The following is a 15589-nucleotide window of genomic DNA, read 5'->3' as shown; positions in this document are numbered from 1 at the left end:
CCCTCCGTCCCCATGGGAGCTCAACTAGTGGCTGTTCCAGGTACTGCAGCTCCTGGGAGCTCTGGTCCAGACCTGCATCACCTGCCTCACCTGCATTTAAACACGTACAGGTCATTAAGACGTATCCCACTCACTAATGTTCATTTAGCATCAGAACTTATTTTATCACATGCTGATAAACTGTTTTAGTGCTGACAACAGCGCTGGCTAGTGTTGCAACTTCATGTACAGACAGTGGTGCTTTCTGCACTCAGGCTGCAGATTCTCCGCTGTGTTCAGAAACTAATAATCCGTCTGTACCTGACTAACCCTTTATTACACTCTCTACCTGACCATAGAGCACTGTGGATTATTGGGAACTTAAACTGCCCGTGTTCAGCTGACAGGGCGTCCACAGCTTTCACAAAGGGAGGAGTTTGCAGGAATTATTCTGTATTTTCACAACCAGAACTGAAAAAAAAGAAACGTATTCTCAAAGCGCCTAAAAAGGCTAGCCTCATCCTGCTGTGAGCCTGTAATAGCGCCACTATAGCAGCTATCACTCTGATTTGTCAGAACTGCACATTTCTGATGTCACCCGGTGGGTGGGGCTAGGTAAGTATTCAGGAAGTAATGCAGAAAAAAAAAAACAGTTTTGGCACTTCACGTCAATGAGCACAGACCATTGAAAACAACACAATACCATCTCAGGTTCATCTTCCAGATCTTATTACACCTCCATTGTTTCAAGCCCCGCAGAAAGACTCACGCCTCATTTTCAAACCTTCACAGATCAGAATAGACTGTTTAGTGTTGTGACCCCCACCATCCCGCTGTGGGGTGGGGTTTCGGTATCAGAGACACCTGGGCCCGGCATCCCTGACTCCATGTAACTGGAGCCATCATCCAGGTTCTAATCCCACTCCTCCCTGAAGGACACCAGCCCAGTAACCCACATCTCTGTGGTACTTTGTGACTCTTGAGCCATGAGTCGTAACAGTGTAACACAGTATGATTTAACACTCCAGGCAGAACCTGCAGACACTGAATGTGTTTCAGTTCATTCCTCTCTGTAAGTCTGTGCAGACTGAAATAAAAGTACAGGCGCCATATCCTTCTCCTCACATCTCTCTTTTTCTCATCTTATTGAAAACATAACCTGATCTGGAGCAGGTTAAACGCTCAGGGTGTGTTACCATAGAGATCCGGCCCGGAAGAAAGTGATCTGGCTTCATAGAGCGAAAGTCAACCCTGAAGTTACCTCACTAACCCTCAAATCCAGCTTCAGAGTACAGGCCTCTGGTTCTGCCCTGGTTAAGCCCGGGCCTAGTCCTAGTTCAGTCCTGGTCTAGTTCTGGTTCAGTCCTGGTCTAGTCTGGTTCAGTCCTGGTCTAGTCCTAGTTCTATCCTGTTTTTTGTCTCCAGGGCCCTGGTTTGACAGACGAGCAGGTCCTCCAGCTCTGTCGGGGGGTGGTGGAGGCGCAGATATCCCAGTACGCTGCATCGATTCGGGCAAAGTGCTCTCAGGGCTGTCCCATCAACAACCGCACACTGATGGGGCCCCCAGGAGTCACTGGACCCCCGGGTAGCATCGGCAAACAGGTAATGCAACTTAACCTTTCTGTCCCGTCAATGGATTAACACCACTGCTGTAGAAATTAAAGGCACTGTACCTGATCTTTTTACCATCTTAAAAAACATGAAAAGCAGAATTAGTTTTTTGTCAGTTTTTTTGGTTCAGACTTCCTCCTCACTGAACTTCCGTATAACCGTTTCACAACTGTCAGACCAGAATGCTGATGTGTTACGACCCAGCTCGTTGGGGTGAGGGAAGTAACAAAAATAAAACCAAGATGTGAAATGGAATAAATTAAATAATGTTTAACAGAAAGGTAAAAGGTAAATTAACAAAATACTAAAAATATACAGAAAACAACCTAAACTAAGAAACAGAACAACAGAATAAACAGTTTTGTGCCACAAAAGGGCTCACGCAGGCTTACACAAAAAGAGTGGTAAAATTAAGGGACACACACAAAACCAAAACACAAGTTCCCCAAATTAAAGCACATAAGCCCACAAACAGAATCGAGTGACCAAATCAAAAAAGGCATAAAACAGAACTAAACTAAACACACAAACACAAAATGGCAGACTGGCCACCAAGGCCAGCAGCCCCGAACAGGTGCAGGTCATCTCCTTAAGTAGGTTGAGGTGGCTGCAGGGAGGTGGGCATAGACCTGCCCCACCAATCACGGGCCAGGGCTCCCGAGAGCACAGCAAAATCACACAAAACTCATTAGAACTGAGGCCTGGGGCCGTAACATGATGCCACAACAACTAGCATACTAATAGAACACCTGCCTTACTTCCTGGCTGGTTGTCAATAAAACACTTTATGTTTAGATGCAGATGGTATACAAATTATTAATTTTTTTTTTTTAATGAGCTCAAAATGGGATGTTAGAGATGTCTTCAAAAAGTCAGTTGTTCTAGGAAAAGTCTAAATAAAGATAATCTTTTTAAATAAAAGGTGATTTTACTGCTTTATGCAGTGAGAGGTTGTGCTGTTGCCAACTGGATTATAAGACTTACATATAAATAAAGCTTGCATAATCATTATTTGTGTGTTTTCAGGGTAAACCTGGTAAAGCTGGAGCCAAAGGAGCCAGAGGAGTTCAGGGCGACAGAGGACTGGAAGGAACGAAGGGAGCAGATGGAGAGACAGGTAAAAAATGCACCGCAGCTCAGACAGGTTCAAAGTGAGAGTGGTCAGTTTACAGAGGACATATTCTGTGCTCAGGTCAAAAAGGAGCCAAAGGAGCAGCCGGTGAACCAGGAACAGGCCTCCCCGGACTAGACGGACCCCAGGGAGTCAGAGGTAACTGCAGGCACTGGCAGAATAAATGGACACAGCATTCCGAATAGGAAGTGTGCAGCTATATTGAAAAAACACTGTCTGTCTGTCTCTCTCTCTCTGTAACTGCTGCACTTTGGTAATAAAATGTTTGTGGTAATCTAGTCTAAGAACATTACTAACAGACAGATGAGGCGTGTTCTTTCCCAGAGAGGGCGTTCTGGTTGCTATGATTTTCCAAATTTCCAAATTCCAAATTATGAAACTCAGCCCCAAATTTTTCCTTTTACTCTACTTCTTTATAGAAAAATTGTAACCAAAAGCATTCTAAATTCCGGAATGGAGGCAAAAGTGAAGTTAAACATAATGCAACTTTCATGGGATAATGAGGATTAACTTCAGAATATCGCAAATTATGAAAATGAAAACCACTCAAACACATGTGAATAATATCAGAGCCCAGTTAAAAAACACTTACAATTGTGTTTACATTATTTGTTTATTTGAGATGTAACAATAACTGAAATGTCATGATATCATATCTTCAATGTCTCACAATAATATCATGAGGCTTCACAATATATCGAATCACAAGTTCTTTTGATTAAATGCATGATTTTATAGTAGCAACAGCTAATAAACATCAAAAACTACATATCCCATGATTCATTTCAGCTCAGACAACATGAAGTTATGTTTTTTACTTGAATTCTTGGGATTATGATGGAAATAATTCACATCAAAACTTGTCGGAGTATTTTAAAAGCAGAAACGTGTCCTATCTACAATTATAAAAGCCTCTCCAAAATATCACAATAAATATCGTACCGTGAGATGCATATCATGATAATATCGAACCGAGAGATTTGGATATCGTTACATCCCTAATAGACACTACGTATTTTTACAAAGGCAAAATCCACATTGAGTTTTTACTGGACAGATCCTTACAGAAATGTTGAGCCCACGACAGTTCTTCACTTCATCTACAGATTTATTACACATTTCATCATAAATTATTCTTTTTAGTGAAACCCAAATACAATTTTACAGTTAGAAAACTGTATTTTTCCATTCTTCTTAACTAGGGCCGGGCACTTTAATGCATTAATTTGGCGTTAACTAATTAATTCATTATCGCTGACAATTAATTTAATGTCATTAACGCAGTTCTTATTTATTTATTTTTATTGTAAAAGGTTGTATAGAGGATTTTCCAAGGAACAAGAAATCCAGCGACTGTTTGTCCTTTTTCAAATGTTGCGCATGCGTGAAACCACCCCCCCTCCCCTACAGCTCCTACGTAGAAACGCCTCCTCCCGCCTCCTCCTTACGCCACAAACAGGTTTGTTTACAGCCGATGCGCTGCACATGACTTGTAAACAACTAACTACAGTGTTGGTTAGGCAAGACGGAGAAGTGAGGAGCGGGGGGAGCGGGTGTGCGGACATTTCGTTCGCGCGGACGAGAAGTGAGGAGCAGGGAGAAGAGCGGAGCAGGCGAGAGCAGGGAGAGGAGAGAGGAGAGGGGAGAGGGAGAGGGGAGCGGTGCGCGGAGATTCCGTGCCCGGAGAAGTGAGGAGCAGGGAGAAGAGCGGATCGGGCAGCGGGGACAGGAGCAGGAAAGGGGAGCAGAGAAGGTTGCGCGGAGATTCAGTGCGAATGAACTAGCTACAACACGCAGCAGCAAGCGGACTCTTTCTTTGCCTTGAAAATGACGTTTTCAGACATAGGATATCGCTTTCATGTCCTGAAAAACGTTTGTCCAGCTCTTGGAAATAAAGTACGTTTTCATAATAAGCAGAAGTTTCCTGTCCAGGAGTAATTTGTGGACCAATGCGTCAGTCTTTAGACCCTGCGTCTGCTTCAGTTGCGCCATCGCTGGAATGAATCTTCAAGGATCACCTTAGTTTGGCTTCGCTGCTTTTCCCCTTGTCTTCTTCTTTCAGTGACCTCAAAAACGGACTTTCTTTTGTGGCTAACTGCTCCTGGATTCTTGTCGCCATTGCAACAAACTTTGTGCTAACTGCGAGGAAGATATAGGTCAAAAAAAGCCGCTAAGAACTGTTGCGTTGGTGGAGTAAACAGCGTCTGTGCGTCTTGCGTCTGTGGACTGCATGACAGGCGTACGTAAACCACGTACCGGCGGCGCGCAGGCAAGTCAGTTACGCTAGAAACGTAGGGAGTTTGATTGACAGCCTGTCAGCTCACAGATAACGAGGCAGTGTCATTATCTATTGGCAAATTGATGAATTTTTATTCTCTTTTTTTTGGTCATCATAATTACAAGGCTACTGCACCTCTATAATGCTATCATTGACAACTTGAAACAAAAAAAATCCTCCATACAACCTTAAACGTCTGTTGCTCACTGTCTTTTATTTTGAAAAAGTAACTCAGTGAAATCTGATTGGCTAACACAACTGTCAAACTCTAAATCATCCCCACATTGACTTGAATTGCACGAGCCTTCACTGCAGTCACCAAACGTCCTGCAGGTGTTTGTTTAGTGCACTGCTGCAGGGGGAGTCACTGATTTACCCAGATACCACTGGAAGAAAAACTATGATTGGTCCATTTCCATTCCATTATATTAACTCTTTGTTTCCCAAGAAATACACGCGTCAAGAATCTCAGACTTCTGGTCATTGTGCAATTCACACTGGGAAGGATTTTCTGAAAAAGTGAACATCAAACCTCCATGTTTGTTTTCCCAGTGGGATGTGTCTATTGACAAAGTTGATCTTTTCAAGTCTTTTGAATCATATCACTTTTGTTACTGGTTATGATATTGTCATATTTTAGTTTTGGGATTTGGACATCGTAATTGTGTGGTTGTTGGATCCTAACAGTGGAAAACGGCTTGAGAAATGTGTTTGCAAACTCCATAGATGCAAAAGTGAATCAGATGTGTGTGACTCAAACCTCTGTTCAAACTGTTTCTCTTTCCAACGGAATTGAAAAATAGTGAAAGGTGAAGGCGATGGGCAGGATTGATCCACAGGAAGAACGAAAAAGGAAACCTTTGGCTGCCTAAATCATCCCGAGTTTACAGAGAACATTTTGTATGTGGCGCGACAACAAAGCAAAACCCCGATCCCTCACTCAGTCTTGGTTACAGCAAAAGGCACCAACTGTTCACCAAGAAACACCTTCCACTGCAAAGAGACCAAGACGTGATGTTGCTGTAAACCACAAGAAGAAAGTGCAGCTCAGTCTGTTTGTCTTCTGCTCCTCTCCATTAACAAATGGGATCCTGCTTTGTTGGTGCTCCACATACAAAATATTCACTGCAAACTCGGGATGATTTAGGCAGACAAATGTTTCATTTTTTGTCCTTCCCGTGGATCAATCCTGCCCATCGCCTTTGCCTTTCACTATTTTTTAATTCCGTTGGGAAGAGAAACAGTTTGATTAGAGGTTTACAGTCACACACATCTGATTCACTTTTGCATTTATGGAGTTTGGAAACAAACAGAGTTGTTTTCCGCTGTTAGGATCCAACAACCACACAATTACGATGTCCGAATCCCAAAACTAAAATATGACAATATCAGAACCAGAAACAAAAGTGATATGGTTCAAAAGACTTGAAAAGATCAACTTTGTCAATAGACACATCCCACTGGGAAAACAAACATGGAGGTTTGATGTTCACTTTTTCAGAAAATCCTTCCCAGTATAAATTGCAGAAATGAAGTCTGAGATTCTTGATGCGTGTATATCAGTCCAAGTGTTTATTACTCACTGAATAAAAAACATTGAAAAAATATATTAGTAGTACAAAAATTAATTCAGTATTTTTTCTTGAGCCTTCAGAAATCCTTGAAGGCTCTGAGGGTTCAACTCTGAAAGAAATGCTGTTTGCACAACAAATGTTTGGCTCTTTCATTTACATTTCACATGCTCTATACACTACTTTTTAATTCATTAATTAGTTTTGTGTATAACATGCAATCAGTCGCGATAAATCACTCAAACTCATGTGATTAATACTTTTCATTTTTGCCCAGCCTTGCTTATTTTTTATTATGTCATTAGTACTTAGATCTGTTAATCACTGTAAATATATTACGTTAGCTTTATTTTGCCTCCATTCCAGCATTTTGAACTTGAACATTCTGATGTCATAAGATTTGAAAGGGTCTATACAGGCTATGATTCTGTACAAGGCTCCGCCCACAAGCCTCACGCGACAATTCTCTGGAAATATACAAAAACATGATACAACACTGTACACAAGAACCGGACAAACTGTGATGTGTGCTGATTGTGTTGTGACAGCACTCTGAAGGGGGAGTGACTTAGTGTGGGGAGCAAAGAGAGGGGAGACTCAGAAACGAATGCACCAAAAATGAAATGTTAATGCATTGTTTTCAGCAAATATAGTATTTTCAAAACTGTAAAATCAACATAGTGATGTAAATCTGTGACATGTTAACAGTGAATACCTCACACAAGTGTAATACTCCCTCTGTGTTGTTATACTGATCATTAAAACACATTGACTACACCCATAAAGTCATACAACCTAAAAACATGTCTATGTAGTCCCAGGAGGGAAATATTCAATTCTGTCATCAAAGCGTCTTCACTCTTGACAACATTATATTTTCTTTTGCTATTAACCTAAAGATAGATATTATTTGCTGATCCTTACCTGTTTCAAAGCTGCTCCTCCTCTTCCTCAGGTGACCCAGGCTATGCAGCAGAGCCAAAGGAAGGTATGGAGGGCCCCCGCGGTCCCAGAGGTCACCCAGGCCCGGTGGGTCTGATCGGGGCCCTGGGAGTCACCGGAGTCCCTGGTTTCTGCGAGGCCCGAGACTGCACCATCTACGCCCCAGTGATGAGCAAGGAGCAGGGGCTGGTCAAGTCCCACACGGCTGCCAAGATCTGACCCGGTTTACACTTAGACCAGGTTTAGACCAGGGTTAGACTTTAGACTGAGATCAGACCAAGTTTAGACTGGGGTTAAAATTGGTTTAGACCCGGTTCAGACCTGGTTTAGACCAGGGTTAGACCAGGTTTACACTGGGATTAGAACTAGTTTAGACCGAGTTAAGACCAGGTTTAGAACTGGTTTCGATAGAGTCCAAATTTCAGACCGGGTTTTGACCAGGTTCAGAACTGGTTCAGATCTGGTTGAGTCCTGATGAAGTCCTGCTGTAGTTCTGGTTTAGATGTGGATTTTAGTCCTGGCTCTGTTCATTTTAGACATTTCTTTTTTGTTACTGGATTACTGTAAAATGTGTGGTTATAATTACTTGTAGACACTATAAATACTGTATATAACAACTGAAAGTTTGTCAGTTTCCAAAATATGACAAAACATTTAGACTTACTGATTTCAGATGTTCTCTAGAGAGTTTAGTCCTTGTATTTAGTTCTGTCCTAAATCTAGTTTGGACCCAGTATAGTCCTGGCATAGACTTAGATTAGTCGTGGTGTAGAAACCATTTAATTCTCATGGGACCTGGTTTAGACCTGGTTTAGACTTGGTTTAGACCTGGGTTTAGACCTGGTTTAGACCTGGTTTAGACCTGGTGTAAACTTGGTTTAAACTTGGTTTGCTTATGTTACAGAACTCTGGGAAACTCCACAGTTTGGGAGTAAATATTGTAACTGTCCACAATACTTGGTACAGGATCAATTATGAGATCACATTTGTTGGTTTTAGGCTTCATGTTTTTTGTTGTTAAATAAAGGAAAAAGAATAAACATTTGTAAATATTTTGTAAATTGCCTCAAAGCTTTTTTTTAACCAAGATGTCCAAATACTGGACAAGTAAAATGATTATAATTTTTATTCTATGTGTAATTATTATTTACAGCAGTGGTAAAATGACAGGGTGCAGACGTCAGTGGAAAGTCCTCTGTGTTTACACTGTACACTTAAAGTTCATTCACATGATTTAAATCATGCTCTCTGAAGAGCCGGTGACGCAGGTTACCAGACCTCGTCTGGTCCCAGGTCTGGGCCTGATTAGGACTTGACTGAGAGACTTCTGGAAATACCAGGTGCCACAATGACGCACAGCTACATAAGACTAATGCATTTATTTTATTAATAGATAAAGAGGATTCATGCCTATGAAATCTTTTAGACGTCTCATTTTACTATAGCTCTGAAACGAAAGCACAATTCAGACTTTGGATCAGGAACATTTGACACAAAAACAGTCCAATATTATTCCTACAGAGTCTGTACTGTTTATTTTTAGGAAATCAATTTGAAGTCATTTTTAATAAGACGAGAGAATGGAAAAATCCTAATTTGTCCAGCCTTCCTTTCAGTGGAATAGCATTAACTGTAAGTCGGTAATGTGGTCATTACACACTTGTCCAGGAAACATGGTTAGTGATGGTACGGAAACGGGCTTGCTCATGCTTTTAGTCTAATAGGCTGCTTTCACTTTGGAGAATCGATTGATGTCATAGTTTCTGATGGATGTAGGTCTATATAACTCTGTGGGAGATTTACTGTTTTAGAAAGAAATCTCCAAACCTCTGATCCACAAATGTTTGTCCTTTTCATTCTTTGTTTGGGATCAGATCCACAAACTTTAAATCTTATGACTTAAAGTTGTAAGATGTTGAAGTTCAACTGAAACAATCTTTGGGGTTGAATAATGGCTCCACGTTCTGAAGCCATTGTGAAAAAAAAATCATTTAACTTTAGTTTATTTCTTCTGACAGAGAAGATGCTGAACTTTCATGTGGATAGGCCCAGGAATTACAGAGCCATAGACCAGGTGAACACATCTGCATCTGACAGTTCCACACAGAACTCCACCTGAGAGTCATCACCTGTCTCCAGCTCAGTTGACGTCATGTGAACCCATTGATACTTTGCAATAGCATCGTGCTTGGATGTGTTCTACATGTATCTCTATGGTGGAATGTTCAGCTGCGATCACTGACAAAATTCTGAAAAGTGCTAAATGGATTTAAAGAGCACATTTTCAGGGGCCTGTGTTTAGTCCGAACGTTCAAGGTCCTGTTTAGGAGTTTGATTTTACACTAAACGATGAGAGTGACTCAGTGAAAAACTGTTGGCTTTTTTAATCAGCACAAAATAAAACAAAATGTATATATATATAAAACAACTCCTGTGTATTTCACATACAGACATTTATAAAGCACAAATACATTCAGGGTGTTCATTCACACATGGGAGCTGAAAGTGTCACTGTTTTTACTACATTCTTTTACTGCATTTGTTCTTTCTCAACACTGTTATTTTCAACCCACCAATAGCTTCATTTGTCCAAGTACTTGTCTAACCCTACCCCATGGAGATGTTGTAGCTTTGCAAGCAATGTCCCACGAATTGGCATTAAAATATCTCACACCGAGCTACAGTGTGGTCTGTTCTAGGTTTTGTTTAGAAAAAAAAAAAAAAAGACTGCGCAAATACAAGATTTATATGTTCGTGTATTTTTAAAATAAACATATTCATAAATTACAATAAATTAAACATATGGTTATTTGGATAGCTTTACCAAATAACCTGTCATCAACAGTGGACAAAAAAATGACTTGTTCCATTTGAACCAACATGAAATATAATTGTCGGAAATGTTTAAGTTCCAAGTTTAGTCCCAAGTAGATGCAGCTATTGGTGGATTAACCATATGGCACAGAAAGTCAAAATGAAATTTTCAGCTTGCTTTGGTTTAAGCAGAAAAGACCAAAAGTGCATGTCTTTATTCAGTTCAATAAATAAAATTATGTGTCCTTTATTGTGTGTGTTAACCTTGTAGTTGTTCTGAAATGCAAAGGATTCTTGGATTAGTTTAAAGTTCAGATTTCAGTCTTCTCTCAATTGTAAATGCTTCTGGAATTACTAAAAATGTGGCCTATACTCGATCATACATGCGTTCTTAAAGCAGACCTATTTTGCCACGTCTGCTCTATAGTTATAATCTATGGACTCCAGATAGAAAATGATGGTGTGTTTGAAAACGGGGATTCCAATGAGAGCTGACGTAGCTGTAATTGTCATGACAACAAAGCGCTGCATGCTCTGGGCCCCTCTTATGGATAGCTGCACATCACACAGTTGAAACCGAGACTTTTCCAGAGCATACAGAACGCCTGTCCGCCACTGGGTTCTTAACATTCTTAACTTTGCTTAACAAAGTTTAGACCAGCTCAGATCATTAAATAAAAAGAAATTTGATTCCGTTTCCTTGGATGCTCTTTTCTGCTTTAACCTTCCATTCAAAAAACATTTTAAAAGTATTTTCAATTATAATTCATAATAATTTAAACAGACAGTATAATGGATGAAGGCATCAGCGGCAACAAATATCAGAATGAACCAATACAATCTTTTCCTGTTACAGCACAAAAACAAAAATCTCCCCACTAAAGAAATTGTACACACAATAAATTGAGCTCCAAAATACATTGTTCCAGCTTTCATACACTGATCACTATAGCAGTCACTATAATAATTATTTTCACTTATTGTTGAGTGTTATTCATTAAATTAGTTTTTCTAAATGTATTTTTTCATCAATATGATGAAACTAGTGCAACAGTAACAGTACACAGCACCACTTTGTAAACATGAGGTTGGACACTGGCAGTAAACGTAAAGGTTATGGGAGGGGGATTATTAATTAATACATTTTTTTTTTTTTAAAGGCCCATATTACACTGTCTGCTCTGTTCTAATGTCGTTTTCTCATCACAAACATACCTGGAGTTGTATTTTGTTTAAGCTGAGTTCTTCTATCAAACAGAAAACACTCTGTTCCATCTTGTGATGTTATGTGGGAATACAGGAAGTGCTCCACTGTGTTTTTAAACTCCATACACCCCGACTAGGAGCTGTTCACTTGAAAAATAAGGTTACTCAAACGTGCAACAAATACACAACACAGGTCTGTTTTTTGAGGTAACAGCATAAAACATGACTAAAAGTTCATAGGAGACAATTTGGAGGAATAAAGGAATGTTATAAGGTCCAACCTAAACAACCTGACTGTAACAAGTCATAATGTGCTAGTAAATCACAGTTTATTGACATCTTATTCCATATGTCCCTCCACCAACTCCTAGTTCTTGAGTATGAGGTTGTCAGAGGGAAATACTCCAGTAAATAGGAAAGCACCATAAGACCTCTTAAAGCGTTATACTGAAGTTTGAGGTTGAACTTGGCAGGCACTGTGTGTGCTTTAAAAACATCATTCTCAGGCTCTCCTCACAGTTGGCATCACAATTTTCTGTCCATTTTTAATCGCTGAGTTGTGCTAAAATTAATACCGTATTTTCCACACTATAGGGTGCACTTAAAAGCCTTTAATTTAATCAAAAAACGAGTGTGCGTCTTATAATCCAGAGCGCCTTATATATGAATTTATTGGGGTGTCTTAGTACGACTTTAGTAAAGTACAAAGCCGCACCACTTGCAGCATTACGGCTCCCGTAGTCAGGAGCATCAGGAGTAATACATACTGTGATTCCTTTTAATATCAAAATGCACCTGTTCAGAGACACGCTCACAACACCCACGTTAAACTCAAGGCTGTTATAAAGTGAAAGTGCGTTTAGCTGCGTGGGAGCAGTGGATGAGAGAAGGAGAACACACATTCACCAAGACAGAGAGACAGCGCCGAGCCACTTACACCACAATCTGCCAATGGATCGTGGACGCCCGGACTAAGGATCAGTATCAACTGTGGTCCGAGCTTTCACCAAGACCAGAATCATCACTGAACTGAACTCCAGGGAACAGTAACCACACTGACTCGGATCATGACAGATGTGGACGTGTGGACGCCGGAATCACCCAACTGTTTGAACTATTATGACTTATTGTGAATACACGGACAATTTAGCGTCTCAGACAGTATTTTTTTTACATGTTACAGTTGAACAAAGTTTGACTGACTTATCTAACTGTTGTGTTTTGTTTAATGCGCCTTCTAATCCAGAGCGCCTTATAGTGCGGAAAATACGGTAAATATTTAAGATTAGATAAGGCAGTGAACAGGGAGCTGTGGCTAGGTTAAAAAGTATACAAATAAAATTAATACTTGAGCAGAGAACACTTCTGTGTTTAAAGAGATATTTGTTTCTCAATGCCAAGACTAATGCTAATTTTGAGGCATAACAAATATTATAATACTGATGTAATCTACAGTCAAGACCAAAGTTATTCATACCCCTGACAAATTTTGACTTAAAGTTACTTTTATTCAACCAGCAAGTTTTTTCCTGATTGGAAATGACACAGGCTTCTCCCAGAAGATAATAAAAGAATGTACAAGAAAAATAATATTTCTCAGCTTTTATTTACATTTGAACAAAAAGTGGCCTGTCCAGAATTATTCATCCCCTTTGTAAACTGTCAAAGTCTATGGAAAAATCCAAAGTTCTATACCATTCCAAACAGCACAAGTTGTTCTAAAACTTCTTGATTTCCCTGATTCATTGGGAAGAGCTGTTTTAAGCAACTCAACAGGTGAAAAACAGCAGGTGTTTGCATTTGGTTTGTGAACAGTCATGGCTAAGACAAAGGAGCTCTCTGAGGATCTACGGCTGCGTATTATGGCTGTTCACAAGTCAGGAAAGGGCTATAAGGTCATATCTAAATGTTTTCAAATTTCAGGGGCTATAGTGCAAAGAATTATTTAAAAATATAAGACGTTCCACACTGTGGAAAATCTCAGAGGATGTGGTCGGAAACCAAAGGTGACACCTGTGCTGGTGAGGAGGATAGTGGGAGAGGTGAAAAAGAATCCACAGATCATCACCAAGGACATCCAGGTGAATCTGGGCTTTGCTGGTGGAACATCTCAAGACAGACAATCCAACAGACACTACATACTGCTGGGTTCAACGGACGTAGACCAAGGAGGACGCCACTTCTCCAGATAAGGCACACAAAAGTCTGTTTAGCCTTTGTGAATGCTCATCTGGACAAAGAAGGAGACTTTTGGTCTTTTGTTTTATGGTCAGACAATTGAATTGTTTGGCCACAATGATGTATTGATAATTTGGCGTAAAAAATGAGAAGCCTTCAACCCTCAGAACACCATCCCCACTGTCAAACATGATGGTGGGAAGCTAATGCTTTGGAGATGTTTTTTCAGCCAATGGACCAGGGAGTCTAATCACAGTAAACAACACCATGAACAAAGAGCAACAGATCAAGATTCTCAACAACATCAAGCCGCCTGCAGAGGAACTTGGACTTGGGCACCAGTGGACATTTCAGCACAACAATGACCCAAAGCACAGTGCAAAAGTGGTGAAGAAATGGATATTAGACAGCAACATTACTGTTTTGCAGTTGCCCAGCCAGAGTCCTGACTTGAATCCAACTGAGAATCTGTGGAGGGAGCTAAAGATCAGGGTGATGGCCAGAAGACCCTCCAATCTGAAAGCATTGGAGCTCACCGCTAAAGATGACTGGGCAAAAATACCAGTGGAGTCTTGCAAAAAACTGGTTAGCAATTATAGGAGGCATTGGATTACTGTAATAGCCAATAAAGGCTTTTCTATTGATTATTGAGAAGAGTATGAATAATTCTGGACATGCCACTTTTTGTTCGAATATAAATAAAAGCTGAGAATTTTTATTTATTTTTTTCTTTTCTTGTACATCGTCTTATTATCTTCTGAGAGACACCTGTCATTTCCAATCAAGAAAAAACTTGCTGGTTGAATAAAAGTAACTTCAAAATTTGTCAGGGGTATAAATAATTTTGGGCTTGACTGTACATATACATATAATTAGGTAGTCTTTATTTTAAGTGATTTGAATTTTAATAGGTTGTTTATTCTATGTTTTACAATTTTAATAAAAGTGACTGACTGTTTCTTTGTTTCCTATTTTTTTGCTTGCTGGCTACACTCAAATCTGACTTAGTTGTTGCTCAATAAGCATTCCATGAATATACCAGAAATTCTTAGGACATACTAACAAAGCATAGTTCTATTCTAAAGCATAGTTCTATTTTAAAGTGCATAGTTTTATTCTAAAATGCATAATTCTATTCTAAAGTGCGTAAAAAGTTTAGAAGCTGGAGGCGAATGAAGAAAGTGCAGATGAATTCAAGATGCGTGTCACAGCTTCAAATGGAACATCACACACACCAGAGTCATGATCAGCAGCACAGCGAGAGGTCCTAAAGAGAGAGAGGAGACAAGATAATGTAGTGTCCCTATTCTGACCAATGCTGCCACGGTAACGGAACTTTAAGTCAGAAAAGTTCAACAAACTAAAGTAGTTTTGGGCTACAGCAGTGATACTATTTTTTTCACAAGAGAGCCACATTGAAAGAGCAAAATCAAGAGGAAGAGCCTCTTATACCCAACATATGCCAACACACCACGTCACCTTTTTTATATTAATAAAAAAGTTATACAAAATGATAAATTTAATTATAAAATTTAATATAATTTAAACATTTTAAAAATGTTATTTTAAAAAATCATGATTTTTATATTAAAATATCATCATTATTATTACTGTTACTAATCTGCATAAATAAACTCAACTTAGTTTAGTAGTTTAAAAACCACTAGAATCAAACCTAAGTTTTTTTAAACAATTCAAGATTTACAGTGAATTTTTACATCACTAAATATATCAGCGATTATATCAGCTATCAGCAGCGCCAACTCCCATTATATCGGTACCATATCAGTCACAACAAAATCCATATCGGTCGGGCTCTAGTGTCCGCAAAGCCTCCGTGCGGCGTGTAGCTCTGCTCTGGTCTTTTCGCCTGCGGTC

The 15589-nt window shown here is 39.7% G+C and overlaps 1 protein-coding gene across 5 annotated transcripts in view; it reads left to right on the top strand.

Moving 5' to 3' along the window:
• The window catches only part of zgc:113232 (uncharacterized protein LOC541546 homolog), a 49381-nt gene extending 40807 nt beyond the window's left edge, over positions 1–8574 (top strand). For all 5 annotated transcript variants that reach the window (XM_055163479.1, XM_055163478.1, XM_055163480.1 and 2 more), the window contains 4 exons: positions 1405–1581; positions 2617–2707; positions 2783–2860; positions 7527–8574. In XM_055163479.1, coding sequence (XP_055019454.1) covers positions 1405–1581; positions 2617–2707; positions 2783–2860; positions 7527–7732 — 552 coding nt within the window. In that variant the 3' untranslated portion in view covers positions 7733–8574. The remainder of the gene's footprint in view (positions 1–1404; positions 1582–2616; positions 2708–2782; positions 2861–7526) is intronic.
• The last annotated feature ends 7015 nt before the right edge of the window (positions 8575–15589 follow it).

Source organism: Boleophthalmus pectinirostris, unplaced genomic scaffold (genome assembly GCF_026225935.1).
Source record: "Boleophthalmus pectinirostris isolate CB_2022bp ecotype Guang Dong unplaced genomic scaffold, ASM2622593v1 HiC_scaffold_6, whole genome shotgun sequence".
NCBI classification, from domain to species: domain Eukaryota; kingdom Metazoa; phylum Chordata; class Actinopteri; order Gobiiformes; family Gobiidae; genus Boleophthalmus; species Boleophthalmus pectinirostris.
This window is presented reverse-complemented; position numbering and strand designations above follow the sequence as displayed.